Genomic DNA, 27,897 nt, shown 5'->3' with positions numbered 1-27,897 from the left:
ATTGGCCTGGCTTTCCAGTCTTCCTAGACTGCTCTATTACTGCATTCCATACAGCTTCTCTACTGGAAATATTTATATGCAATGTTAGGAAAGCCATTTAGGAAGCTGGCAGTAAGGTTGGTCTCAACAAACAAAATATTGTTGAAATTTGATGCGTCCTGCCTCCAGTGAGGAACATATGAAACACCTTAAGAAATAAAACAGAAGCAATGATTTAGACAATTCATCATGCAACCTTTGGACAACTTGATTTTTCTTCTAGAGAAAGCAAGATGAGAGCAAGCTAACATGGAACCTTGTGTAGCAAAATACAACCACAAAAACCAGTCACAAAAACCTGGTACATCTCAGACGCTTGAACCATAGCACTGCCAGATGGTATTTTTGAATAGTGTGATTGATTCTCCTGAAAAGTCTTATCAAGCAACAAGAACAAAAGGTTACAATGGAAGGCAAAAAAGAATTAATGGCAGTGCAAGCAATGAATATGGGCAAAAGAAGAAATTCTTTCACTGAAGATGAATTGTGGAGCATGGTCAGAATACTAAAAACTAGTGTTAACTCTGAGCTTTGGCTCTTTCCTTGAAATACTAAAAATGGAGAAGTACTGATGAACGGTATTTCTTTCGAACCATCCTAAAAATCAAAATGCCCAAGACCTGGTTTACTGCAATGGTGAGACCCCTAGTACAGATTAAGATGTGCTATTTTTTTGCCCTTGCAAAGCAAAGTAACATCTTCAGCAAACACTGCTGCCATCTCTTTGCTAACATGTGAATACCGATTACCTTCAAAGACTGTCCTTCAAAGGGTGGCTACAACAGTGACATTACGCTGTGTACAGCTCACAAAGGATTTGGCCCACCTCTTAGGAATGGTGATTAAATGCTCATGAAGGCAGTCACAGATCTTAACCATCTTAATTTCGTATGTAGGCCCATCCTTCCACCAATGATCCTGCTACTGTCACTGACCCCCTCTTTCACCACCTTAGATTAAGCCTAGCCCTTGAAGATGTCAAGAAGTAGATTAAAAACCTTTTTGTGGACTAGTTAAAGATTAGGAAAGTATGAAAAGTATGAAAGTTCTTAGATGCTTTATCTGCACAAATGATGTCCATCTTGAAGTCCAGTTCAGAATTTCAGTTATCCAGATGAAGGATGTTGACCTGGGAGACATCGACATACTTGTCATAAAGAATGGGCAGATTAATCAAGTTTGAGAAAAGAATCTCCAGTTCTTTGTACATAAATGATCCAAAGCCAACAAATGGATCATTTCCTGAATGAGTATCTGCTGGACAGTGGTCCAAAACTTCTCTATCAATGGAGAACACTGAGGAATTTCTTGGTTTTTTAGAAACACCTTTGAAAGACTTTGAAAAAAAAAAAACAAACTTTGATCAAAAATGAGTTGACCCAATGGATTGGTTGATTACACAAATGTGATGAACTCTGCCTCAACCTGCGCTGTTCTGTGGCAGAGTATGGCTGCCTGGTGTGGCATGGAATAGGAAACACTGGCTGGAACAAATGCTGCAGTATGACAGAACATACGGTTCAGCATTCCTGTCCTGACACTGGTTTTGTCCCACCCATCAGCCCTTTTGAGATCAGAAACAATGCCTAGAAGAATTTTCTCTTGAAGAAGTAACTTGTTACATCTACCTTTGCATAACTAAGCCTTCCATTTGTCAAGTTAATGGCTTGCTACACAGCACCTCATGTGAGGCACCCCCAGATGACACACGACGTGACAAGAACAGGTTGCAGGGTGTAACTAACGCTGGACTCATAAGCAAGTCAACAGCTCAGCTACTTTCTGTTGGCCCATCATACCAGGGAGGCCTTGGCGGGGCCTTCCCGTCTTGGCAAACACGGTCAGTCGGGAGATGGAAGGGACGTATCCGGTGCTGGCAGCCACCGTCGAGGGCTGCTTAGTTTCTTTTACGGCAAAGGCATCCAACCAAGGAAGTTTGGACGGGGAAGAAGCGCGTGCAGACGCGTTATGTATGGCACTACTGTAGGGCGATGGACCGGGCGATGGGGGAGCTCGCGGGGGAGCGGAGCTCGGAGGGTCGCGGAGGGGCAAGCACGGGCGGCTGCGGCTGCGGACGGGGGCGAGGGGCGGCTCGGGGGCGTGACGAGGGCCCCGCACGTGCGCGGGGCCCCGCGTCCTCCCACCACCGCCCCGCTCCAAACTCCGCATCCGTCCCGCGGGCACATCCCACGCCCCCACCCCCCGCCTCCCGCTCCCATCACCCGCGGTTTCCCGGGCGCGGCCCCGGGCGCGCGCCCCCGCCGCCCCCCGCGCGCCGCCGGGCTCAGCTGAGCAGACAATGGGAGATCAAAGCCGGGATGGGGTGGGGGGAGGAGGAGAAGGAGGAGAAGGAGCAGGAGGAGAAGGAGGAGGATGGTGCCGGGCGGGGGGTGGCTGGTGGAGCCGGCGGGGCGGAGAGCGGTGGTTCGCGTGTGGCGCTGCCTCTCTGCGCTCGATTAGTGTTCCTGGGGAGGGAGCGAGCGAGTGTAGCCGGCGGCGGACGGAGGGGTGCGGGGGGGCGAGCACGCGTGTGAGTTCTGTGGGCGCGGGTGCGCGCGCTGCGTGTTCCCGCGGGTGCGCGCTCGGGCGCGCGCGCGGGTGCGTGCGCGCCGGGGTGTGCGAGGGCGAGCGGGGAGAGCGAGCGAGTTGCGCAGCTGCCGTGCGCGCACCCCCCCCGCCGCCGCCGCCGCCGCCGCCAGCGCCAGCAGCAGCAGCAGCAGCAGGGGCAGGAACAGGAGCACCTCACTGGCATTTAACGAGCGGAGCTGCTAGTTGCGCTGGAGAGAGACGCGCAGGGAGGAGGAGGAAAAAGAAGAAGAGGAGGAGGAGGAGGACGGGAAGAGAAGAAGGAGGAGGGGAAGAGGAGGAGGAGAAGAAGAAAAAGAAGAAGAAGAAGAAGAAGAAGAAGACGAGGAGGGAAAAGAGGAGGAGGAGGCCAAACGGACACCAACTGAAACAAAAGTATTTCCAAACCAGCACCCAACTCCACCTTGTGAGGCTCCCCCAGCATGGCTTCCGAGGAACTCTACGAGGTAAGAGCCCCCGAGCCCCGCCGGCCCTGCCCCCGGCCCCGCTGGCCACCCCACCCCACCCCACCGCACCCGAGAGCGTTTTTGTTGCTCCCCGGGAGAGCCGCCGGGCTTGTCACCCACACTTGCTGCGGCTGCTGCCCCTTCCCGCTGGGCCCAGCGCCTGCGTGTGTGCCCAGCCTGGCCCCCCGCCCCCCCTTCCCTCCCCAGTTTTGCTGGAGGAGGACGGAAATGTGACTGATCGGAGGAGACGGCAAAGTGTTACCGTGGCCTGCGCTCCCCCCCAGTCCTTTCCCCACGTTCACACAATACTTTGACTCCAGGAGGAGAAGGGGGGTGCTGGATGGGGCGAGCAGCGCTGACAGCCCCGGCAGCGAGCACGCCGAAGTCCGAGCCCGGCGCTGTGCAAAAATGTGAGCAAAGCCGAGTTATTGCCTCTGTCCGGGCCGGGGGGGGAGAGGGGGGAGGGCAGAGGGGCTTTCCTCTTGGATTTGTGTCCATGCCAAAGTCCCGTGCCACCATCGTGTGCCTTGGCAGTGCAGCAAGCTGCGACGATGCAAAATATTAAAATTTAAACTCCTCGGCTCTTCGTGCTCCAGCGATAGGGTTGAGGTTGCGAGGGAAGCCAAAAAGATTGAAAGTTAAGGCTCTGACACGCCATCCTTCACTCGTCACTCGGGAGGTGGTCAAAGCGTGTGCTGACGGGAGAGAGAGGTCTTGGGGTGAAGAAGGAACAAGGTGACAGCCGAACTTTGAATTTCCTATCTTATGTGTGACAATTTCACATCCTTGCCCTTTACTGAAAAGCATCATGGTTCTCTTGGATTGAACTTCCTTATTTTTATTTTACAAGAAGTCATCCCTGGGAGTGAAAAGCCGTTGTTGTTTTGGAGCTGTTCTTGCCTTTTGGGTAGAGAAGTGGCCTCCCAATACCAAAAATGCTCTTATCTCATAGTTAATATGCATCGAGGTAGTGATCTATATAAAAAAAATATATCCAGAGGCTGGAACTCTTAGGGTTAAAGGGAGGCAGATAGCCTTCAGGAGACTTGACAGAAGATGTCTTACTGCACGTGTATCTCTCATTAATGGAGTTATGTCTGTGATGCCACGGGTGAACAGATCCTGTAGAAGTCAGTGGAAGGTGCCCCAGGTGGGCTTGTATTTTAAGCAAGTTGACTGTCAAGCAGAGGTGCTGAACTGATAGACCAGAAAGAAGACCGAAGGCCTGTATTCCCAAGCCAGATAAATCATGGTTAATTGCTTTGGCAAGTTTCCCCATCCTCATAATGTGGCTTAAGTCAATCTTGAAGGGATCATCCCTGGAAGTAGGAGAGAAATTTAGGAACCACTCTGCGTCTCAAGGGATTGCCAAAAACTTGCTTTGGCTTTGGAAAAAGTTCTGTTGGGTTTGTGGAGTTGGGCCTGTAGACTGTGCTGTGGCCAATACTTGCTCTTCGTGTATTGCTGTGTTTGATCAAAGATGGACAATGAGATATCAGTTTTGATGGGTGCAAAGAAATGACCAGGAAAATTCTGTTTGCTGGCCATTGGACTGAGGCTAAGAATGACCATCGTGCATGACTCTTCTTGGCTGTCTTAAATTGTGTTCAAAATGTTGACTCGTTGGCTCAGTAGTCTGTCGGGCACTGTCGTCCTATAGGAAGGTGGCACATGATGACCATTGTGCAAGAGCCGCTTTTGAAAAACACCTGAAGAGATACTTCTAAATTTTGAAAATCAGACATATACTTTAATCGTACAAATGCAAAGTTTAGTTAAGATGCCAAAATTGTTAATGCTTTTAGACTCACATGTGGTTAAGCTGTCTCTTTTCTAAATTGTTATTCATTTTTGACGTGTTTTGTCTTATAATGAATTTTCTAGCCATGTCTGAAAAATCCTAAAATCATAAATAATTTAAATATAGCAAGCACTAATTTGGGAAGGACATAGCTGCAAGTTGACCTGAAATGTTAAGTGTTAAGTAATTTAAACTGTTATGTGAGCTGCCCATGTTATTGACTGTGGATTTACTTCTGTTTCATCGTTGTCTTCTTTATAACTCATGCAATACAATATTCTTTGAATCTGGTGTTTGAAATCCATTTCTTATACTTCCATTTTCCTTCTGGGTCTTGATCTGGTGTCTTGATCAAAAAATAGTTGTGTAATCTATTTGCAATTGTTTGCCTAAGTATGAATGCCAACTATTTCTGCTGATATGTGTCATGGTTCTTCCAAAATACAAATGAAAAATCATTTTACAAAAAAATGAAGGTAAGTTCATTTTTCTTAAAAAAAAAAAAAAAAAAACAACAACTTAATGAATTCACTTGTCTGTGGGATTATTTTTATACTGGATGTCATCCCTGAAGAGAAGGAGCTGATCTCTGTAGGCCAGTGATTTGGAGTTCAAAGATCAAGACCCTGAAATGTACTAATGGACTGGCAGTGTGGCTGTTGGACTGGCTGTGTATCCTCAATGTCATTTGTTCCCATGCATTTTAGAGGTTGCGGCGATGACTACCTGCTCTTTTTTTGTCTTTTTTTTTTTTTTTTTTTAACTGGGGTAGAAACTTTTATTGAAAAACATTGAAGAGACTCTTTTTTTCTAGATGGAAAATGAAATGATCAGTAATGTTGCCAGCCTCTGTGGATGAGGCAAATAACATAGTTTTTCTCTTTGCAAGTTTGATTCTTCAAGGGACAGCATGTTTGTTAGTGCGGTGGACAGACGTAGAGAAACTAGTGAACAAGATAGGTAAAGAAAAACATAGGAAAAGGTGCCATCGTGGGTTTTTTTCCCCCAAGTTTGTTTCAGTAGGTGTTGACATCTTATGACACCTCTCTTTGTATGTGCCTGCTGCGATTTGTTAGTGTGGTTTTTGAAAAATCCTTTATACAGCCTTGGGGCAAACGGTAAGGGTACCTTCTTTTTCAGTGTGACAGCTTTCCTTTGGTTTACTGACCTGTTTCCCGCCAATTGAAACATTGTTACTTGTTCTCATCATCTTCAAAGTAATTAGAAGGAGGGTATCCACCTTATTTCCAAGGTTCTTTCAGAAGCAGACTGTGTTTGCTCTCTCTGCAGTCAAATCCCTTGACCTCCTTTGGCAAACTCTTGCAGTGATGTTTGGGATTGAAGTCATCCTGAGTTGTGGTTGGCATGACAAGTTTGTTTGATGACATGTGGAAATGTTTCCATACAAGTGCTCCCTGGGACAACTGTGTGCTAGCCAGCAGGTCAGATGTACCAAGTGGCGGTCAGTAGACAGCTTCTAATCTGTGCTGAGTGTGGAAGAGTCTTTCCCATAACATTTAATAACTTGGTTTTGTATTAGGTGAGGTGGAAATGTATTGAAGTTCTCTGCTGTCGGACATTGTATCTAGTCAAACGCTACTGAGTGTTTCTGTCTCTCCTCAGGGAGCTACTGGTACCACTGATAGTGTGCATGGCCCACTGGATCCGTTTGTGTAACTCTGGCTAGGCTTGGGCCACGATTGCGACTCATATCAAAACATTTTTACTGGGTTTTACTAATAAGTATGCAAAACCGTTTGTGTGAACTTTGCTAGTGCACCTATGCCTTGATGCCTTTTCTTCACTATGTCTTTCAACTTGATGTTGCTCCTAAACCTAGTGTTGTAAGGTGTCTTAACCAATTTCCATTAAAATATTGTAGTTTAACGTATTAAAAGTCCTGTACTTCAAAATTATACACTTTTGTATGTTTTATAGAATGGAAAATACCTTTTTTTTTTTTTAATTCTTCCAGTGCCTTGCAAAAAGCATGTGTTTTTTCATACTGGTGTTTAGTCTAGTACTCTCAAGGTGATACTCCACTTCCAATGATGATTCAGTACTTTTGGTTTTATTTTTAGTACTAAAGCCTTTGACATTAAATTATACAGATATGGTGAAATTACAAACTGAAACAAATTTCAGGAGCAACTGGCTGAAGTTCTATGGCCTTGCATTAAGCTATGTGTCAGGTTTAATCACCTAAAATTTAAACGTTGTATATACAGTAGTGGCCACAATTCAGAAAAAGTGGTCCTGTGGGAAGTTCTTCATCTACTGTGCTAGTATTTAAATGACAGAGTGTACAAAACTGATGGAGGAATGCTGTCATTTTGTCGAAAATTTGATACTGCATAGGAGTTACCCACTTAAAGTTTCTCTCACAGCCCTGGTAACACTGCAGTGATTGAATCTTCATCATGTTTTGTGTCCATCTACTGGAAAGTTTAAACATTTGTTTTGCTTAAGTTAACTGAAAGAGTAAATCCATTACCTGCAGTGTGCAGCTTGGAGTTTGTTGTAATTTCTTATGGCTATTTGATGAAAAATTATTATTAACAACAAATTAGAATTGGCTGTTCAGGCAATAGCCAATTTTTTCCTCATTGAAATGAGTTGTTTTCATTCAACCTGTCTTGCAGGAAGTCCAGATTGTTTTGGGGTCTGTCTTCTGCTGCTTGTTTCTGATGTGCTGAATCCCAAGACCTTGGTTAAAGATCGTGTTCATAAGAAGGGTCTTATAGTCATTGAGGTGTAATGCCTGACTTTTTATGATTTTATTTTGACAACTGGTGGAAATGTTACTGCTTGTTTCAGGAGAGGTAGAAGACAGATTTACTTGACTGACCCTACCCAACTAAGACTAGGAATTTACATCAGATGTGTTTGTGTTGTTTCCACCCCTTAGGAACTACACATCTGACTTAAAATAGAGTTGAGGATTAGCTGTTCATCTTCCATGGGTGACTTTTGCTTCTCTAAACCAGAGCACGAATACAAGAGCACTGCAGGAATGGAGCCATCACATTTAGTGCAAGAAACTTGACTTTTCCATGACCCTTGCCAAGCTGCTTTTCACCAGCTTGAGTTAGCCCCAGAACTCTGGACAAAATTGAGGACTAGTGCCCCGTCCTCTGGTGCTGCTGCAGGGGAAGTGCCTGAGCTGGCCCTGTGGTTTACTCCAGTGTGCCCTGCCCTCTGCAGTGCCTCTGGCTTGGCAAGGCTGGGGGCTGCTCCCAGGGTGAGCTCAAACACATGCAAGCAAAGCAATGAGCCTCTGTCTGTGTCCCATGTACAACGCAAATGGTTTGCAGAGAAGGAGAAGTCTTAGCAGGTTTTATGCTAAAACTCTTTTGTATGTACACATACAAAATCAATATAGTAAAAAAATAGTTTTTATTTTTTCTGTATAACTTATTTTGAGTTGCTTATGTCCATCACAGCAAAAAAAGATGGAAGGAAGAGAAAGGGGGAGAGATGCCTTATCCATAAAGCAAGTGAGGCTCTGATAATTCTTGACCTTCACAGTCTGTCTTTCACTGTGATTTAATTTCTTGAGTTTTTGGTCAATCAGAGGTTTACTGCTGTGGTGCCAGTCACATTTAGAGTTACAGAACAATTACTTCCAACTTGCAAGACTGTACTATCACAGAAGGTTGCTTCCACTATGCTGATGTTCAGTACCTCTTGAATGAGGATAAATTATCGGACACAAAGAACTTAATGAGACATGCCACAGCCCCTTGTTCTTCAGGAAGGTTGGCGTAGCTGGAACAGCATCAGTGATGCTGTGTCCCTTTTAGACCTCTCAGTAGGTGCAGCTCCATTTCTTCCTGACTGCCGCAGCATTTCTGATCTGTGCCAAAGCAGTAGAAAAAACCAAGTTACTAACAGTTTTGCTTTCATCTTATTCAACCAGAATATGTGATAACTGGATGTGCAGATCTGTTGGATATAACAGATAAGCAGCCCTATAATGCCACTCTTATTCTTCTGTAATAAATTCCAAATCTGCTGTTACTGGGCAGTGAATTGTTTTTGTTTATCTGTTGGAAGTATTAGCTCCACAAACTGTATTTGCAGGATAAAAAGGCATGCACAAGTCTCTCCTGGTTCTCATCTGTGCCTTTGAGGTTTTGAATGGCTGGATGCCATGCGATAGATATTATGGGTCAATAAATACAGAGTTGATTATTTTTTAATCTTAGAATAAAATACTTATAAGTCACATATTAAACATACCATGTGGTTTCTCTAACGGTATGTTATTACTTCAGAAAATATCTTAAAAGTTTGGTATTTTATATTATCAATTGTATTTTCCAGAACTGTAGTATCTCTCTAAGAAGAGCTTTTATATTTCTAATTTCTGACGAGCTTTTAATATTTACACACAAGAATTTTGTGCTCTTTGAAATTATTTCTTTGAACTTCTCTCTGTATTACTTAGAGGAAAAGAAAACTGGCATGTTACCGGCTCAGTGCACTATAAAGGCAAAAATATTTACTGTTTTCATAAACATCCTCAGAAGATTTACATGTGACCCTTAATGGCGACCTGTGGCAGATATTTTTCAAGGCATCTATTAATATGTATGAATACATAGAATGGATATGGATTAAAAAACATTTTTTAATCATAGCTTTACATTTTTAAATTACTTTAAAGTCACTTTGGTAGCATTAATTGCAAAATAAAGAAACTATTTTCTAAGTATCTTTTAACTGTAAATTAGTTGAATAATATAAATTAGTATTGAATAATGAAACTACTGTAACTCAGTTTTGTTGTGATTCTTCAGTGAGGCTTCACATTTTATAATCACAGTACATACAATAAATTAGTAAAGCTCTGATCAAATCTTTCTTCTTGGCCATGTTAAGTCTGAGGGTTTGTTTCATTTCTTTTGTGGGGAAAGATAAGGTATGTATTTCAAGTGGCCTAATCACATTTGTAGTTGTGCCTCTCTAACTCTTCTGCCCCCACAGTTTCTGAAAGTATACGCCTTTTAAGGAAATTAAGTGTTAATGCTTATTCTTTGCTGATTGTCATAGTAGCACATGAAAAATCAAAACTCAGGGTTTTTTTTTAAATCCTGGATTGAAAGGGAAGGAAGGAGATACATATTTTTTTAAATTTTCTTTTCTTTCTTTTTTTTTTTTTTCTTTTTTGTTTGGTTTGGTTTTTTGTTTAAGCGACTTTGTGATTTTCATTTTGCGGAGACATTTAAATACTTCTCTAAGCATCTCCACTTCCTGTAAAATACTGAATTATGAAAATTTGCTTGGTTTAGGGAATAAGAAAAAAATTTGGCTTTACTTTGGAGATGCCGCAGTTTAAAGCAAGCTGTGGGAAGTATATTGTGATGTATTTATCACAGAAAAAAGTTAGATGTACATTTTGTAAATAGGTATGTAGGGGAACCATTGAGGTACATTCTTAAGTGTGTTGAAATGGATGTATATCAACTCCAAAATACCTTCAAGACTATGATGTGTTGAATGTTGTATTCAATGGATATTCAGAAGTCTGTAATTTATGAAGTTCTTTCCATTAAATGCAGTTCTTCAGTGAAGCATCATCAGGATATCAATAACATTTTTGTTACCAATAACTAGACATATAAAGGGTACAAAACAATTCAAAGTAAATTTGTGAGAGTTGGCTGGAGTATAGTTTGGCTAGTTGCTAAATCATGGTCATTTGTTGTGTTTTGATTTCAGCACCTGATTTTCTCCAGTTCTATGTATGTATAAAACATAGCTCTTGCTAGCACAGTGTGACAATTCCATTTTACTTTAGTGGCGACACCACTTACAGGGTGAAAACCAACAGACCTGGGATTGTGTCTGTAAGAAATAGTGGGAATGTAAGAGTCTATGTACTGACACAAAAGATCCATCCAGTTCAGCACCCTGATTCCTGTCACAGGTCCATAATGTCTTACTGTAGAGCAAAAAAGATGGGAAATGTGGCACAGCAATAGTCATTGGGAGCTTTCATGGCTGGCTTTGTTGGGACAAGGCAGATTTCAGCCTTGGTTATAAAATACCAGCAGCATGACCTGAGCTGCCCATATGTTCAGAGCCCACGTTCATTACCTGTGCACATCTGCCAGGGGGTTGTGGCTGCAGGCCACACATACATTGGTGCTGCTGAATTCTGTATTAACTTGAACTCAGATTTTTCAAGAAGAGATTATTAGTGAATGTGATCAAGCAAAACAAACAGTAGCTGTGTAAAACCTCAAGCCATCAGCAGTGTGCTCTAGATACCTACAGAGCCTTCAGTACAGACTTGATGTGCTTAAGGACTGTATCCCAAAATAAGGTCTAGCTGGCAGCTTTGTGTGAGTACACTCTGCCTAGAAAATTTGGAGAGAGGAATGTGCCCACAAAATAAAACAAATTATAATAGCACTTGTAATAGTAGCTCTAGGAATTAATCTCATTATTTGATATTACTACTGTTTTGTAAGTATAAATCATAATAGATTGTACTGAAGTATAATATATAAAATTAGGAAGATTGATGGAAAACTTTTCGGAAAACAGGAAAAAAACATGTTTTTTTCTCCTCTCCAGCCTTTTTGCCATATAGTTAATTTATACCGTAACTCCTAGGTGGCCACTCATGTTTTCAAGGCCTAGCACATTTTTTCTCACTTGTTTAGGTCACAGATAAGGACCAGACTTGATCTTGGGTTTAGCAGTGCTTTCTAAGAACAAAGCAATGATGTTTACATCAGACTGCAAATCTTGAGCTTTTGTTCGTAGTGTATTTTTCTGTGGAATTAGTTTGTAAATATAGTTATTCTAAATAGGTATATTCAAAGCAACTTGTCAGTTGAGTGAGCATTTCCAGCAAAACAATTTCTATTGTTTCCTGAAAATGATGCTTCGACCCCAGCTTGCCACCCTCCTTTGCAGCTGAAGGAGTAACTAACTAGATGTCCAAGCATTCCCAAGTGTAACGGATGATTTAATGGAGTGCAGTTTTAGAGCAGTCAATCAATTTTCACTTGTGATATAGCAAAGTCAGAAGTTTCAAAGATAGAATTTAAGCTGTCGGTGCACATGAGGTTTTTTGTAATATATGTAGAAAAGGTTACAGCCCAGCTTTGAAATTTGTTCTTTTCTTCGTCTGGTTCATGTGCTTAGTGTTGTGTACTTCAGGTTTTGATTTGATTGTACAAAAATGTTCTTGTTGAGTGGGAGAAAAAAGAACACTTGATCTCTATTTGGTTTTAATCTGAAAAAAACTTTTGTAAGACACTATAATATGGAAGTCTAGGACAAGTTTATCATCATGACTTTTGAAGGCATTGGCTTCCAGAGAATTAACATTGGAATGAGCTATATTTTTACCCTGGTCATCAAGGAATGATGATCGATAACAACAAAGAATTTTTTTCCAGATGCTGAAGGCAAATAAGTTAGCTTCCTGTTTCAAAAGATCCATCAGTGTTTCAGGTTCTGTTTCACTTGTGTTAGAGGCATCTCTCTTCTATCAGGGCAGCTCCTTAATTGATTTGTTTTTTCTCTCTCCCACATTGTACTAATCAGCTCTCTTGAGGTTTGTGCTTATTTATTTAAACCACCCAAGAATAAAATATTAACTTCTGAATGAGAAGATGGAAATCACTGTTTTTGAGGATGCTTCCTTGACATATAACATTGTAGGACTGTTAAAACATGGAAGCTGCTGCATCAAGCCGTTGTTGATTTGACAGCTTATGTCCATGACTACAGAAACCAAATGGATATAAAGGATTACTACTTAACAAAACTTTAAAACCATACAAAGATGGGATCTCGTTCATTTTTCCATCAGCAGGATACACGTCACAGTTGTATGCAAACTGTACCATGCTTCTCTACTTTCGTATCAATAGATTCAATAACATGGTTGCCTGTCTTTTATTGGATTTTTATTTTAAATGCTTATTGAGGAAAATCATTAAAACACCTTATCTTTAAAACCAGTTCTTTACAAGGATCGATTTAGATTTTAAGTTCAGTTTTGCTCTGAAACTGGTGTGATGCAGAACAAGTGTATTGAATAAGATGGTGTTTTGGGGGTTATCTATGCATGCCACAAAACATGGATTTATTGGGGAGATAGAATGAGCCCTGGGATGTGGTATGGTTTCTGTCCCCATGAATGTTAGGTTTTGAGCCACTCATAGTGACAGATGAAACTTTACTGTTATTCATTTATATCTATACCCATATTATTTTCCTACTTTTATCCAAATAAAATCACTTGCTATGCTCTGTTCTTCATACCTTTGGTTACGTATGAAAAGAAAGCAATGATGGACAGCTATCAGTTAAGTTATACTTAAAGAATGTGAGATATATTTTTTCAGTACAAGTGAAGATCTTACTAAAACATAATGCTGGTATTGGTCTGTAAAACGTGAAGTTCTTTATTGGTGTTATTTGAATATATTCAGTATTAATTGAATTACCCAACACTAAGGTCCTTACTCAAGTAATTACAAACTAGTTTTAAAGCTATTTTCTGAAAAATTCAATCCTTTACACCTGAACCTCTATATATGTATATATATATATATATAAATGTATGTATAATCAAAGCTAAGAAATGTAACAAAAGAGATTCCTTGCATGCACACAAAGTAATTTCTTTATATGGCATTTTTACTGTCAAGCAAAACTAATGGGAATTAATGAGAGTCATCATTCTAGCCTATATATCTCTATATATGGGTTTATTATTCCTATTAGTAAAATAATGCTTTATTTTGCTCTTTATTTTTTCTTATGTGCACTTGTTTATATTTATGAAGCTTGAACTAAAAGTGTGTGACTAAAAGTGATTAATTTGGAGAAAGGGATTTTATATCTCTATATGCTAAATAAAGACTTAAAGTATACTGAGACAGTAAATTATGAGAAGGGGAAGAAGAAGTTTTTGCTTGACTGTAGAACCAGTGGAATTTTATCTTGTGCTTTTCACTAAATGAATGCTCCCTTTCTATTCATTTGTCCTTTTTGTCCAATATTTGAGTTCTACCTTCCCAATGTCTTCTCAATACTTGCCTCTCTCATTTTCAGTCAAATCACCAGAAAATTCTTTTTCCATCCAACTTGTTCAGAAAAGGGCACTTTCAGTGCAGAATTAGTTGTCTATTGATTGTAAAATAAGGATGTTTTTTATTTTTCTGCAAGAATGGAACTTGGTTATATAGTGAAAGGCCTATGTATTAAAACTGCTTTATCTTTTGTAGAAAGATGGGTAGGCAGGCGTTGTTGAGTACAAATGGAGGCTCTCATCATTACGACACCTGAGTGCTGTCTCAAAAAATGTAGTTCTCTCTTTTCTCTGTCACAGTCTAGCATTGAGCATATCACTCAGACTGGGTATTTCAGAGATGATTGCTAATCATTTGCTCATCTCCCTGACAAAGTTTGAGTCCCTGAGCCAAAGCACAAGCAGAATAAAGCCTTTTTCTTTTTTTTCTTTTTTCCCCCCACGTAAATATTGTCAGAACATCTTAGAATAAAGTAGAGCTGGCTAATTTGGTCTGATAAAGAGAAGCTATGCTGCAAGTACATGCTACAGACAGACCTGTCCCCTTTTATGTTGGTGTTTGGTTTGGTTTTTGTGGGGCTAGCTGCAGAGAGGTATTCAACTTGCATGCAGTGTTATCTTTGATATCCTCTGCAGTCAGTGAGGACTTTAGGCCAGAAGACCCTTTAGACCATGTAAGTGACATTTCTCTAAAAGGTCATAGACTTCATCCCCTTCCTCTGCAAAAAAATATAGAAAGGCTAATTGGGTTAATTTAGTCAGTTAAGTTAAATATACTTAGATGTGGCCTCCTAAGCAGTAAGATTTTGTTTCCTTTTTCTACAGTCTTCTGATCCTAATGCAGGATAATACCCAACTTTTCATTCATTATAGGCCTTCCCTAGGGGCTGTAAACTGTGTTAGTAGGTGAATGTTGCTAAGGGATTGTACTGTTGAAGCATAAAGGGTTTAGGCATAGCACTGAGCTACTATGGGGTAAGCTAAGGTTTGTTATCTGAGTGACAATAACTGATCAAGTTATGTTTTAAAATAATTGGGTTTTAATTTTAATTTTTAATTTTACTTCCTTTTACATTAAATCTCGGAAGATGTTTGGGTGTCTATGCTTTATGATTGACTTCAGTAGTCACTCAGCTGTTCCTTCTGTTTGAGCCACAACAGTAGCTTGGCCATGTTTTAAGAGGTTTGGAAAATCGATCTGGCATAATTAAAAACAACCAAACAAAAAACTCTGGTTCAGAAATGTTTGATTGAAACAGTTCCTCAGCCTGTTTCTGTGCGTGGCCATACATGTATTTGCCAGGATGACAAAGCAGGTGTGGAAGGTTATTGGAGTTGTTGAGCCTCTGAGTTATGACCACAAAAAACCAGCCTCAATGAGCAAGCCTTGAGACCAGGGGGAAAACTTTGTGTGTCCTGACAGTGTTTGTGTTGGTTTTTCCCCTTAATGTTTCTTGGAAGGGCATGATATTTATCATGTAGGAAACTGTCTATTCCTTGTCCACTTTCAACTGTGAGTACTAGGGCTCTCTTCTCTACAGCTTAAACAAATTTAAGTGCCACAAGCCTTGCTTTCCACCACTGTCTTCTCCAGGAAACCACTCATTCTTCCTTCTTCCTTTGCACCCACGCCGATTTCTGTCGCTAGGTGAGGTGAATGCTCATTAAGGAAGCTTGCCTAGCTGAAGGTTGCCCACTGCTTTTATAGAAATAGTTTTCTAGCAGTTTATTGACTGGTCAAGGTTGAAATCCAAGAGGTGCCACTTCAAGGGAAGAAACTGGAATATATGGCATGTTTGAAGAGAGAGAGGAGAAAATGGGTTAGATGTGGAGGGATGGTTGCAGCAATGACTTGGCTCTGTTTAAAAAAAAACCAGAGACAATCTGTCAAACTGCAAGCTTAATTTTCAGCTGGATCAACTCGCTGGACAGACTTGCAGTGCAATGCACAGCTTCTTGCCCTTGGCTTGAGCTGACTCAGAGCCTGTGTCCCCAGACTCCACCTTGAGGTCACGCAGCCCATGCAGCGCTCCTGGGGGAAGGGGGCTGCCGTGGCTGGTGGGCGAGCACAGTCAGAGCAGAAGACGCTGTGCTGGATGTTTTAGTGGCTGGTTACACTTCCTTTTCTTGTGACAATGGCAAACGCGTGCTTGCAAGAATTTGGGATTCCAGTTTCTTCTCAGTGTTGCAAAACTTTTACAATTCCCTGAATTTTACTTTCACCATAGCAGTTGCAAAGCTTGCTGAAAATTACTGCCTTTAGTGTGCCATGCAAGTGATGAAAATGGTGCCGCAGAGTAAGGTTGTGTTTTCCTTCTCCACCTTGACTATACTGTTACATTCTCTGAGGCTGTTGTGCAAACCCAGTTTGAAGATGCAGGTGACATACAAGCATAGTTAAAAAGTATCATTTATTTCTAAGTTTTCTGGTAATACACTGAGAGGGCAGTGGGCAGGGAGTGGGATGAGACAGGATGTCTCCTTGTAGCTGAGCTTGCTTTAAGCTGCATTTCATTTAAAATGTTGATATTCATAAAGATTATTTATAGCCTCTCCAATGGAATTAAAGTTCAGAGTGTAAGTGCTGTCAATATCTTTTGGGTTGAAAAACTTAGGCTTTAATTACTTTTGGTTTCAGTTTCATGAGCAGGAGCAAATTATTTTCGTTTTGAGTGTGTTTATGTGAAGGTGGGAAAACTGATAAGGAAAGTAAACTGTGTTGCTCTCTAAGTCCAATATATAAATAAAAAATGGTTAGGAAAGAAAAATATCTATTAATACTAAAGACTATAAGGCTAGTGCTGTGTTATGGAAGTGTTTGGGAACATAGAGATAGTAATTGAGTGAGACTTTAGAAAGCAGCTGAGTGCTTTAAGTGCCCCAAATCCAATGTTCTCAGTTCTTTGTGTGTGTAAGCCCCTTATTTTGCTTATATTAAGTAAAAATATTCTGTCAATTATTTAGGTATAGCTAGTAATTAAGAAATTTATTGTTTCTGTATGGTAAATATTATAAAATACTAGACTATGTATTCAGCATTTTAAAGACAATTTTATTTAAAATATTTAATATACTTATTACAAATCTGCATTTGTATGCAGTTTGAAAACATAAAATAGCTTAAAATATTGGTTATCCAGGGGTGTAGCACACAAAAATTAAAATTGCCTTAATGTACTTTCAGATGACTCATTGTTTTAACAGGTGCATGTAGCAATAAGTTTTAAAGCTATACTTAGCTTCTAAACCAGTACAATTTAATGATATTTCCTGCCATTGACATTGGTCCTTCATTTAGTTAAAAAAACCCAAACCAACAAATTATTAAATAAATAATTTAAAAGTAGAAAACAAGATTACAGTCAGCAAAAAAATCCCCTGTTGATCATTGTCTAGAAACTCAGTCCAATATATTAAAATTTATTTACTTGCCAACAAAGTATTTAAAACAAACCCAAAAACAATCAACGAACACTTTGGACTACTTATGTGAAAATTACTAAGTCAAATACACTTACACTGTGCCAATTTTTGAGTGCCACACTTTAGTAAGAGCAGAATCAAATTATGAAATTGTCCATTATTATTGCCCCTTCCACTCTTCCTCAGTTCTGACATTGTTTTAACAGGCAACTCGGCCTAGACACTGAGTTCATTACACACAGAAGACAAGGAATAAAACATTCTGGTTTTGATTCTTCACAAGATAAAAGTAAATAAATAAAATACACACTTAAGGATAGAAAGTTGCCTCAGAAAGTTGTGTAAGGTCTACATTTTCTTTTTTTAGAAGTAAGGCACATTTTCCTTAGATTTATGTGACAGAGTAATCTTTCTTTAAATGTCTACATGCAAAGAAACCATGCACTGTTATTTCAGAGTGATTACATTAGCTGATGATTATTAACATTTTCTTGGAATTGCTAATATGTGTAGGTAATTAGTCATATTTTTCTGAGAAAAAGCAATTCTGTTCTCTTCAGTTTTACTCTTCTGACAAAAGTGAAATGATATATAAGATCACTTCCATGAAAACAATCAGCACTAATGGTTATCATTGCTTGTTTCAATGTTCTACCAATACTGGCTTTGCGAATAATACATAATCACTATTTCTGAAAGGATGGTTTCCTAAAAATAATGTAAGACAGTTTTTATTGAAAATATAAAGAATGCAGTTTTGTCTCAAAGTTATATTACTTTCAAATAAAAGTTACTCAGGTGTTTTGTAATTCCTACAATGAAAAGTCATTAGGGATAGGTATGAAACTGTCATAGTATAATAAGGCAGAGGTGAATATTCAAGTGTATGAAGGTTAAGAGAAAATACCATGCACAGAGGTGGCTATTAGCTGTCACAACAAAAAGACCAGTCATAGTAGATTATATAGACATTAATCATAAACCTTCTATCCATGGGGTTAAGAACAATATGAAAATTCTCTTATCTATTGAGAGCAAAAAAATGCCAGTAACAACATGCATCTACTAAATAGGAACATGAATAGTTGAGAAGAGACAGAAATACTGAAAAAAAATATTATTCTATGATTCTTTAAAAACATGCTGTGAGTCAGACTGTGGTTGTTCTCTGGCCGAAATCTGGATGTTTTGTTCACAATTTACAGTGACTTACAAATAAATATTTCTTTATTCTGATAGAAGGAAACAAATTTAAGTTGTTATTTAGTCTACAGGAGACAGGATTTAAAACAAACAAACAGAAACCCCAACCAACTGAAGATATCTAAGGTATTGTGCTTTGTATTTTGTTTTGTGTTAATTGTTTAGAAGTGTAAATTAGATAGGATAGGCCAGGATGTAACATAAATACTAGACTGGACAGGTTGATGTTGATTGCAAAAAGAACTGTAAAAGCTTGAAATGAGAACTGCTTAGCAGAAAATTAAAGAAAGCAGAGTCACTGCTTGCCCAGGTGTTCATGACAATTGGAACTGATCTGCACTTACTTCTTTATTCTGAGACTGAAAGCTCTCATTGACAAAGATATTCATGTAGGTACAGTAAGTGTCTGTAAAGCACCTGATACAGTACTGCATGGTATTCGGTTTTCTGAAACTATCTCCTTGCTAAGTCAATGTGGTCCATATCAAATGCATTTCAAACTGGTTGAATGACAGATCATAAAGCAGTAATAGATTAAGGACATTCATGTTGGATTTTATAGAAGTTTTTCACAGCCCATTGCTTTGAGGATTTGGATAATGATCTGGAGGAAAATAGAGTGCAATCTCTGGTAAAATGCATATGTGCAAAAATGGATGGATTGGTAAGTGTGAGGGATGGTCTGTACTTAGTTAATGGGGATCATTTGAACATCCGTTACTATAGCTGAAGATACCTGTCTTGGCAGTAGGATCATACATGCAGAATGGAGAGTTGTGCTTTGGAAAGGACTAGTTTGGTGATAAAATACAGTAGCTAAAATGCACATTGCAGTCTCTCAGTTTGGGTATTGGGGATCTCAGGTGGAGTTAGGGGTGCTGTTACCTTGCTGTGTAGCTTCTAATGAGATGTTAGAAAATGGCATCTTATGAGCTTAAAGTGAAAAAAACCCCAAAACATAGATGACCTTACACAGATTCAGAAAAATACATCCAGGACAATTACAAACCTTAAAAACAAATAAGTCAATAAGCCCTGGTGTACAGCAGGAGCCTGGAGAAGCTCAGTCTGTGTAGTATTTAGCAAAGGTGACTGATGGCCTGTAAGTACTTATATCGGGCAAAGATTTCAGACAAAGTAGTCTTTTAGGTACAGTAGGCTTTGGATGACAAAATGCAGGAGCTCAAAGCTGAACTCAGGTGTATTTCTTCTAGAAATATAATGAATTTAAAATTGAAGTCAGTTATCTCTCAGAACAACTTCTTTAAGGATGTTCTGTATATGTCAGAAAAAAAAAAAGCTGTGAATTTTTCCAAAAAGATGCCTTTAGTTCTAGCACAATATGATGGCCTGATGCAGGAATTTTGGAGTGAAATTATCTGTTATGCAGGAAGGCTGACTAAGTGGTCATTACTTACACAGGTCATCTACAAAATCTGATCTGAAAAGTGTTTTCAGCATCAAAGGCACCATGTGCTCCGTTGTAATGTGTGCCCGTGTTTTTGATGGGAAGGCTGAAAACAGAGGGGGAAAGGGAAGGTTGGGGATGTTATGAGAGGATATAATAAATGTGAGTTTAAATTTTACTTTACACATACAGAGGAACTAAATATGAGATTTATTAAATCAAAATATGTGATCATCTGAGCAACACATATATCTTCCATACAGCATTTAGAAACATTTTTGCATGCTAATTGTATGAATTAGCAACCAGCTGGGAACAATACCCTGCTATTTGTTAAAGGAGAGACAATAAAGTTCTTCTAGACAGGAAAGAATCTACATTGTTAACAGATGACCTGAAAGTTCAGCTCATTGAAAAGGCAAATATTTTGACCAGGAGAATAATTCTTCCTGTGGAGCAGTATGAGTTGCTGTGCTAAAGCCATACAGCTATTTTTAACCATGTCACAGCTATTGGGTTTAGTCTTCAATTTAGTTCATAAACAGTGTAAAAAAGACTACGTAGGTCTTTCTTTTTGATGAATGTAGAGGTGAGTATGTCAGAATCCCCTTTTTTTTCAGTTTTTGTTTATTTTGTGCAATTTCTACATTCGTTTTAACAGTTCAGATGTAGATTTTTTTCACTTGTCACTATCTGCTACATTCTGTTTTGTTAAACTCCAGAAGCACTATTGCACAGGAGTAACTGGGCAAATGATGGAGTTGCATGTGAAATGAAGGTTGTTATGATCTAGGGGGAAAAAAGTGAAGGCTCTGTATAAAATCTTACTTCCTTCCAAATGACACAGATACCGTTTTTCAAAGTTTGTTCTTGAACACTTCTCTGGTTTAAAGTTTTATTCCAGTTTTGTTTTGTGGCAGCTGTACAGTAGAATTCAAGTTCAATATGTAACTTTTGAGCTTGCCTGGACTCTTTTGGATGCTTGACTTGAGCATCTAAAATCTTTATCAGAAAATCTTTAATTTGATTTCCTGAATTCTAGGTTTTTCTGGTTTAAATGCTGATTTTGGGTTTTTTTGTTATGATGAAGGTCTCTGAATTACTTCAGTGCTTTCTGACAGTAAAGTTGTTGCCTAAATTATGTCTGCAAGTTAAGTTAACATAACAAGATATATTTGTAATATAATTAATGTCTTACTGAAAAATATTGGTAGGGATGAAATGCTGTTTTCAAGACCTATACTTATCATAGATTTAAGATACCTCATTTTTCAAAGACATTAGACTGGCAAATGATACATCAAGGAAAATGTATTTTAACTTCAAAAATGAGCATCACTGCCAGGCTTATGTATCTATATAGGTAGTTCTTTGTGGCAATCTCTGAATGTTATTTTATGATATGACTCTTGATATTGTGTATTTTGTATCTAGATTCTATATGCTTTCTTTGGGACATGCTGTATATTTTATGCTCACTGTGTGTATGTACATGAGTGTGTACTGCATCCTTTGGGAAGAAAACAAGCATCTTACCTCTTTAATTATCATTCCTTGCAATGTGGAAAACATGTAGGGAAAACATGTTCTCCAAATAGGAGAAACAACTATGAATTGCACAGAATGCAAAGCCCTATGAATTTTGTTTCTTTTCACTTTTGCAGTTAGTGAGTTTACTCTCTGTATCTATTGAAATGGTGAAATTGGGTCAGGCCTAATCTTTTCTTTCTTTCCACCACTTCTCCTCTCCAATACTAATGTTTGTGGGACAACAGAAGGCAGGTACAATGTACTAAATTTTGTGATAACTTGATGATTTGGTGCTGGGCTGAGAATAGACCAGACTACCTTTGAATATTATTCATGGAAATGAGCTGGAAAGCATAACCACACACACAGACATTCCTTATGTTAGGGCACATTGTAATAGTTCACCATAATTTTTAAATAACTACTTTGACAAAGGCCATTTGACTGACCAAAAAAAAGTGATACAATATAAGTGAAATTATATCCAGTCTGCTCTGTGATACAGTTAATTGGCAATGCATAAGTGTTACCACAAAAAAATCCCAACAAAACAAACAAAAAAAAAAAGAAAGAAACTTCAAATTCAGTTTCCACCAAATTATGAGATTGCTTATGATTATCCTGCTTGCCTGATAAAGACAATATAAACAAACCACATTTAGGTTAGCCCCTTGTTCCTATATACTAGATAAATCTGAAAAACTCAAGGACTATGCCTAAGCATCTTTTTTTTCTTTATAGATTTTGTACCACATTGTAAAAATACTGTTATTTACGTCACAAATTGAAACATTTTCGATTGAGGAAATGTCAGATTAAGGGTTGCCTTAATGTGTGTTTTAATTCTCTTTGTATCTAATTTATGCACAGACTGGATCATAGGTCTTGTGGTCAGGGAAGAAAACCATTTGCAGTCATAACTGACAGAGAACTAAAAGGTGCACAGCTAATCTACCCTTTTGGATTGGAAGGGGTTCTTCCCCTTTGGTGCTCCCAGGAGAGAAGCCATGAGCAAAAACCTGCCGTGTTTAAGTTCTCCTGTTTATCCTTATTCTCAAGAACTAGAGATTCCCACATATTTCTGAGGCAATGTGTGTTGATATCCTGCCCTCTCCTCATCTCCTCAGTTGGGTGATCCCTCTACCAACATGGACAGTCAGGATTCCATACAGAGACAGCTTAGGGAGTTTATCCAGCTGAAAAGTCTCCCTCATAACTCCCAATTATTTTTTTTCCCCTCCTGTTTTGCTTACTAGAGTTAGTTTGAGGCCAGATTTTCTTCCACAAACAGGTTCAGTTTAAATTTTGGCAACCCCATGAGTATTGCTTTAAACAGCTGTGAAAAAGTGTCCTTGGACTATTAATCTGCTGCATTTTTGAAGCTGCTGACAACTTCGGAGGTGGTATAACTTCTGAAGGAGACTGCCATTGTAAAGAAACTTTAAATTTGCCATTATTTCACTACCAACTCGCTTATAATGAAATATCTTTAAAGTGGCATGAAAATTACATTAGAGGTATAATAACTTCCTAGTAGAAATACCAACATTTTTGTATTGGTTGGAAGCAGCTAGAGTGAATTTGTTAATTAAAAACTTGAGTTGTATCTACTTAAAACAAAATTGCAAAGCCAAAGTTCTCAATATTGAAATTTAAAAAAAAAACTTCCTAGAAATGTATTGGCTTAAGACTACCTGTTGTTTTATCACAAGAGAGCAGGGTCAAAGTTTGCTTTTCTTACAGGATTTGCTATTTACTCTTTATTTTTCAATAATTTTCTTAACTTGGAAAGCGTATGAGGATCTGATGACTTTGTTGATTTTTTCTTCTCTTTGCATAGTGAGAAAAATTATGGAGTAGGGGAACTACTTCTAAGTAGCATTGCTATGTTTCAAACAATAGATGTTGTTATCCAGCTGTATTGGTAAGGAGTTGGGAGTTTTTTTCCATACTAGCAGACCTGTAATTCATAACAAGGTTTTTATTTTTCTTTGTCTACGTGGATTACAGTTTGTGTGCTCAACCTCATGCTCATGGGATCTATTTTGTGGGCTCTTACCTGCTTTCTGGAAGCCATTGCTCCCTGCCTTTTGCCACTTGAACTTAAGAGTACCTGTTTTTAAGAGAGTAGTATATTTCCTGTCCATATAGCTTCCCTTGATGTCTCTTACTAGGCTTACAAAACAGCAGCAACCTGCCTACAATATATATATTTACTTCCTTCTTCAGCAGTAGCTTTGTCAACAGAAGAGCAAGTCCCCCCCAGAGCATTCATCACTGCCCTCTACCTGGGGTTAGTGCCCTCTCTGGTCTGCTGGCTGAGCTGCTCATGGGAGCTCTCCCTAATCCAATTCAGTCAAATTGAGCCATGTTAGGAAAGATTTGTTATTTAAATTACTTAAGCTGATCTAGCTTATTTTGACTGACATGTTTAGGGAGTTCTTATATATGCAGCTCAGCCAGAAGATTTGAGAAGTGGTAACCATCAGCAGGATGTGATGATACGCTGCGGGCAGTGGGTGGCAAAGAGCAGGTCCTTCCCAGCTATGCTCAAACTGGTTGATGTATACTCATCTACAGCCTGAAATTTGGGAACTTGGCTTTTCTTCATGGAGCACTCTGAAGTTTTTTGGGCTATTAAATAGGAGAAGTCTGCCTGTGCCAGTTCCTCTCTGAGTGCTCCCATTAGCCACAATTTCACCCAGAACCACCTAGAGCATATTGGCCAGGAGGCTTTGATTGTCCACTTTTGAATGACTCCTGCCAGCATTATTTCATAGTTGAACTAAAGTGCAGATCTCCCTCTGGTGCCTACTTTGTAAAAGCACAAGATTTTATAATTGGGCTGAGCAATTGAAAAACCAACTGTATGAAAAGAGAAAGGTCTCTTTGTTGTCCTGGTAATAACAGTTCTGAGAGCACTGACAGTAATGTTAGACAGTAGACTAGTTTTTTTTCTTGTGGTACATAGTGCTAATCTGCACATACATTCAGAACTCTGTAGTCACTGTCAGCTGCAGCAGTGCTCATCCTCCACACCTTTCCGAACAGCAAAATCTTCTTTTTGGGGGGTGTGTTTGTTAGTGTGTGGATATATGGGTAATGGATATCTGGATGTAAATGCATATATGGAAATAAAACCAGAAAATTTTCACCAGTTTCTAACCTTTCTCACTTTCTTACCAATTCCTTTTAGTTGTTCCTTTCTGGAAATTAGTTGCCCATACAAACATTGATCTTTCGAATACAACCAGAATTTTCTGCTTTGATGGATTTTAATCTAATTTAAAGCTCTTACTCCACTGTTGGAAAGGCTTAGACATTGGTACATTGAGAGAAGCACACCACCACACATCCCCAACAAAATACTAAAAACTGATGTTGTCACTGTGGGAGGAATTTTTCATTTACATCGCCTTCCACTTCAGGGCCTCTGCTGCTTTCAGAGAACCACATTTTGCATAATCAGTCCTACCACTCAGGGCTATCTATGTGTAAATTTTCTCATTCTTATTCCCAAGAACACACAGCACAAATGTTTCTCAGAAATATCCTTGTTATGCCATACACCAGAAGAACTCCATGCCTTTTGGACTTGGTACCTTTTGGTTGTACCTTGCTGACACAGACGATACTTTAACAAGGCCTGCTATCAGCAGGGGGTTCTCAAACAAACACAAGTGATGTGTATGACTCAGACCAGCAAGTTGCTATTTCCTGTTATAAGCCTGCTCTAAAAATGCCTCAAGCAATTTTTTAGGAATACATTTCTAGAGGAATGCTGGTTAATGTTTCAGACACATTATTTTTTCATCCTTTGTAGTAAACCAACATGTGTCTAAACCCTTCCCTGGCAGGAGAAACAAAGCAACATAAAAGAGCTAGTTTGGACTGCCCAGCATGAGCAAGGTCAGGTTGATGCTTAGAAATGATAAGCTGAAGGCAGCCCCCCATCAGGTCACCTGTCTGATACAGTCTTACAGCACAGCCTAATCCTGCATTTGAAGCTTTCCTGGCCGTATCTCTGGGGACAATGTCCAGCACAACAGCCTGCTTGGCTGAGGCTTAGCATGCTTATTTCTAAACCAGAGGCACAGGAACCATGTGAAACAGGAGTTCATTGTGGTGAGTCCAGTCTTCTCGGGATGTTCATTGCTGTCTAGGTGGGAGACAAGCTGGTAGCCCTGGAAAGAAGCCGGGTGATCTTTTGGCTCGCTCTTTGGAAATCTGCAGAGGATGGTGATGATCAGGTTCTTTGGGGGTTTGCATGGGGGCCAGGTTCGTGTCAGCCTTTAGTCTCCTTATATTTCTCTACTCTCTTGATGTAAAACTAGTGTTTCTCCTGACTGGTAAGCCATAGTTTTCATATGTATTAAGTCAATACTGCAGTGGGAATGGCGGGGGGGGAGACAACATTTGTTGCTTCCACTGTTTTTATGGCTGTATCTTAAACAGGTCCAGAAATTCAACTAAAATATAAGTAATATCCTTCTCAGCAGAATTAGTTCTATGAATGAGTACAATACGCATCTGTTCAACAACTATGCCAGTGTCCTTTTTTTTTTTTTCTTTAAAAAGAATAACAAATTCTTAAAAGGAGAGAAGCAAGGAAGAGCAGGTAGCAGGTCCCCCAGTGGGTAACACTTTTCTGCAAGTTGCCATTAAAGGGCTTCTGTTCATTCCCAGTAGAATGAATTCTCAGCTGGGGCATCTGGCTGTAACTGGTCCTTGTAGTCCTCTTGTCACATATTTTTCAAAGTTTTTTTGTAGAAAACAAAACAAAGTGATGAAGAAATTCTTTCACACTTACCTCATCTGCTTTCAAAAGGAATAAATTGGCCTCAAAATGCTTTGTAATTGTGTTGTTCTCCAAGGCAGGTCAGTGACCTCCTCTAAGAGCAAATCAGAGTACTAGATTACGTTCTCACTGCGTTCTCACTGCTGGCACTTAGTACCTCCTTAAATTCTGCCCTTGAGTTTAAACATCCTCTCAAAGAAATACTATCTGTGTCCCAGTGGTAGCAGATGTACATGGAGAGGTGGCAAAAGATTGCCTGGAAGGCTCTCAGTTTTCCAGTGGTATAAATAATTGTTTTGTCCTGGCAGCTGATACAATTTATTGGGCTTTTGAACCTTACTCCTCCATTTCCTTCCCAAGAAAACTTCATTTCTGCAAGTAATTGCTTTGTCTTCAAGAATTTGTTTGTTTATAAGCTTCCAAAGTGTCTTGGAATCAGAGAAACCCTCTCTAGAATACTGTGTTCTCAAAATGCACTCAATGCTGTGAAGGAATATTGCTCAAAAAAGCTTCATAATTAAATAAAGTAGGTGCAAAAGATTGATGGAAGGTACCCAAATCTGTCAGTGCCGGATTATGGGAAAGTTTGATGAAATGTAGTTGTCCATCTACCTTTTTACACCCGCATTAGATCCTTAAGCTGGAAATCATAAGTAAGGATTGCACTGCAAGACAAATAATGAAAACCATTCTTTTATGTTGAGAATTCAAATTCAGACCTTAAAATGGCTGCTGGGGGGGAGGAGGTGTTCAGAATATATCGCACAACCATAAAGATACCACAAAATATCCGAAAGCTGTTCTTGAAAAAAAACCACCACCTTTCTGGAAGGCAATACTTAAAGAAGATGATAATTTCAATGCTGTCCAGTTTCACTGTGTAGAAATAATTCTTGTTTAGCCTGAGAGAACAACTAAGTGGTGGTGCATTTCTGTTTCTCAAAATGGCCCTTTTCCTAATTTATTTTTTTCAGAATTACTTAAATTATTTTTACGCACGTTTTGAGCACTTGAGTTTTATGTAGACTTCAGTGAAATTTGAGTGTTACTTATAATCTGAGCATATCTGCTAGACCACAATCTTCTCTGAAGTTTAAGTACATATTTGATCCTTTGTGAGTACTGACTGAGTGTAGCCAGGAACTCGTGTCTCAAACCACTGTACCATGGAGCATCAGCCAGGCAACAGCTATACTCGTGCTGCTGTACCCCACTTCTTCATTCACAGTGCTTTTCCAGCTTTTCCATTTGGCCATTTTACTCCCACCTTTTACTCCAAGTCACTTACAAATCTGTTGTTGCATGCTGTGCTAAAAAGTCACCCGCTTGTCTCTTTGATGCCACTACCGCTGTACAGTACTTTCTACGTGCAACCTTCATACCCTTTGTTCTATCCTAATCCTCACCTTCTTTTTACTTGGCTTCTTTCACAGACACTATTCCCTCTTCTCTTCTGCTTTAATCCTTATTCTCAAACAATATTTCCTTAAGCCCTTATTAAAAAAACATACCATCTATTCTTCCACCTTGAGAATTGAACACAGCAAGGGATTTGGAGTTGTCTTTAATGCTCTTTTTCAGAGTGTACACTATTGTTCCTTT

At 39.3% G+C, this 27,897-nt stretch overlaps 1 protein-coding gene across 2 annotated transcripts in view; it reads left to right on the top strand.

The window, feature by feature from the left end:
* Window positions 1-2,897: 2,897 nt before the first annotated feature.
* Window positions 2,898-27,897, top strand: part of CDYL (chromodomain Y like) — a 106,338-nt gene continuing 81,338 nt past the window's right edge. For both annotated transcript variants that reach the window (XR_005601494.1, XM_039549628.1), the window contains exon 1: window positions 2,898-3,071. Coding sequence is in view for 1 of the 2 variants with exons in the window: in XM_039549628.1 (XP_039405562.1) it covers window positions 3,048-3,071 (24 nt within the window). In the remaining variant the exon portion in view is untranslated. The remainder of the gene's footprint in view (window positions 3,072-27,897) is intronic.

Source organism: Corvus cornix, chromosome 2, assembly GCF_000738735.6.
Source record: "Corvus cornix cornix isolate S_Up_H32 chromosome 2, ASM73873v5, whole genome shotgun sequence".
NCBI lineage: Eukaryota > Metazoa > Chordata > Aves > Passeriformes > Corvidae > Corvus > Corvus cornix.
Note: the sequence above shows the minus strand (reverse complement) of the source record. Positions and strands in the feature narration are given on the sequence as shown.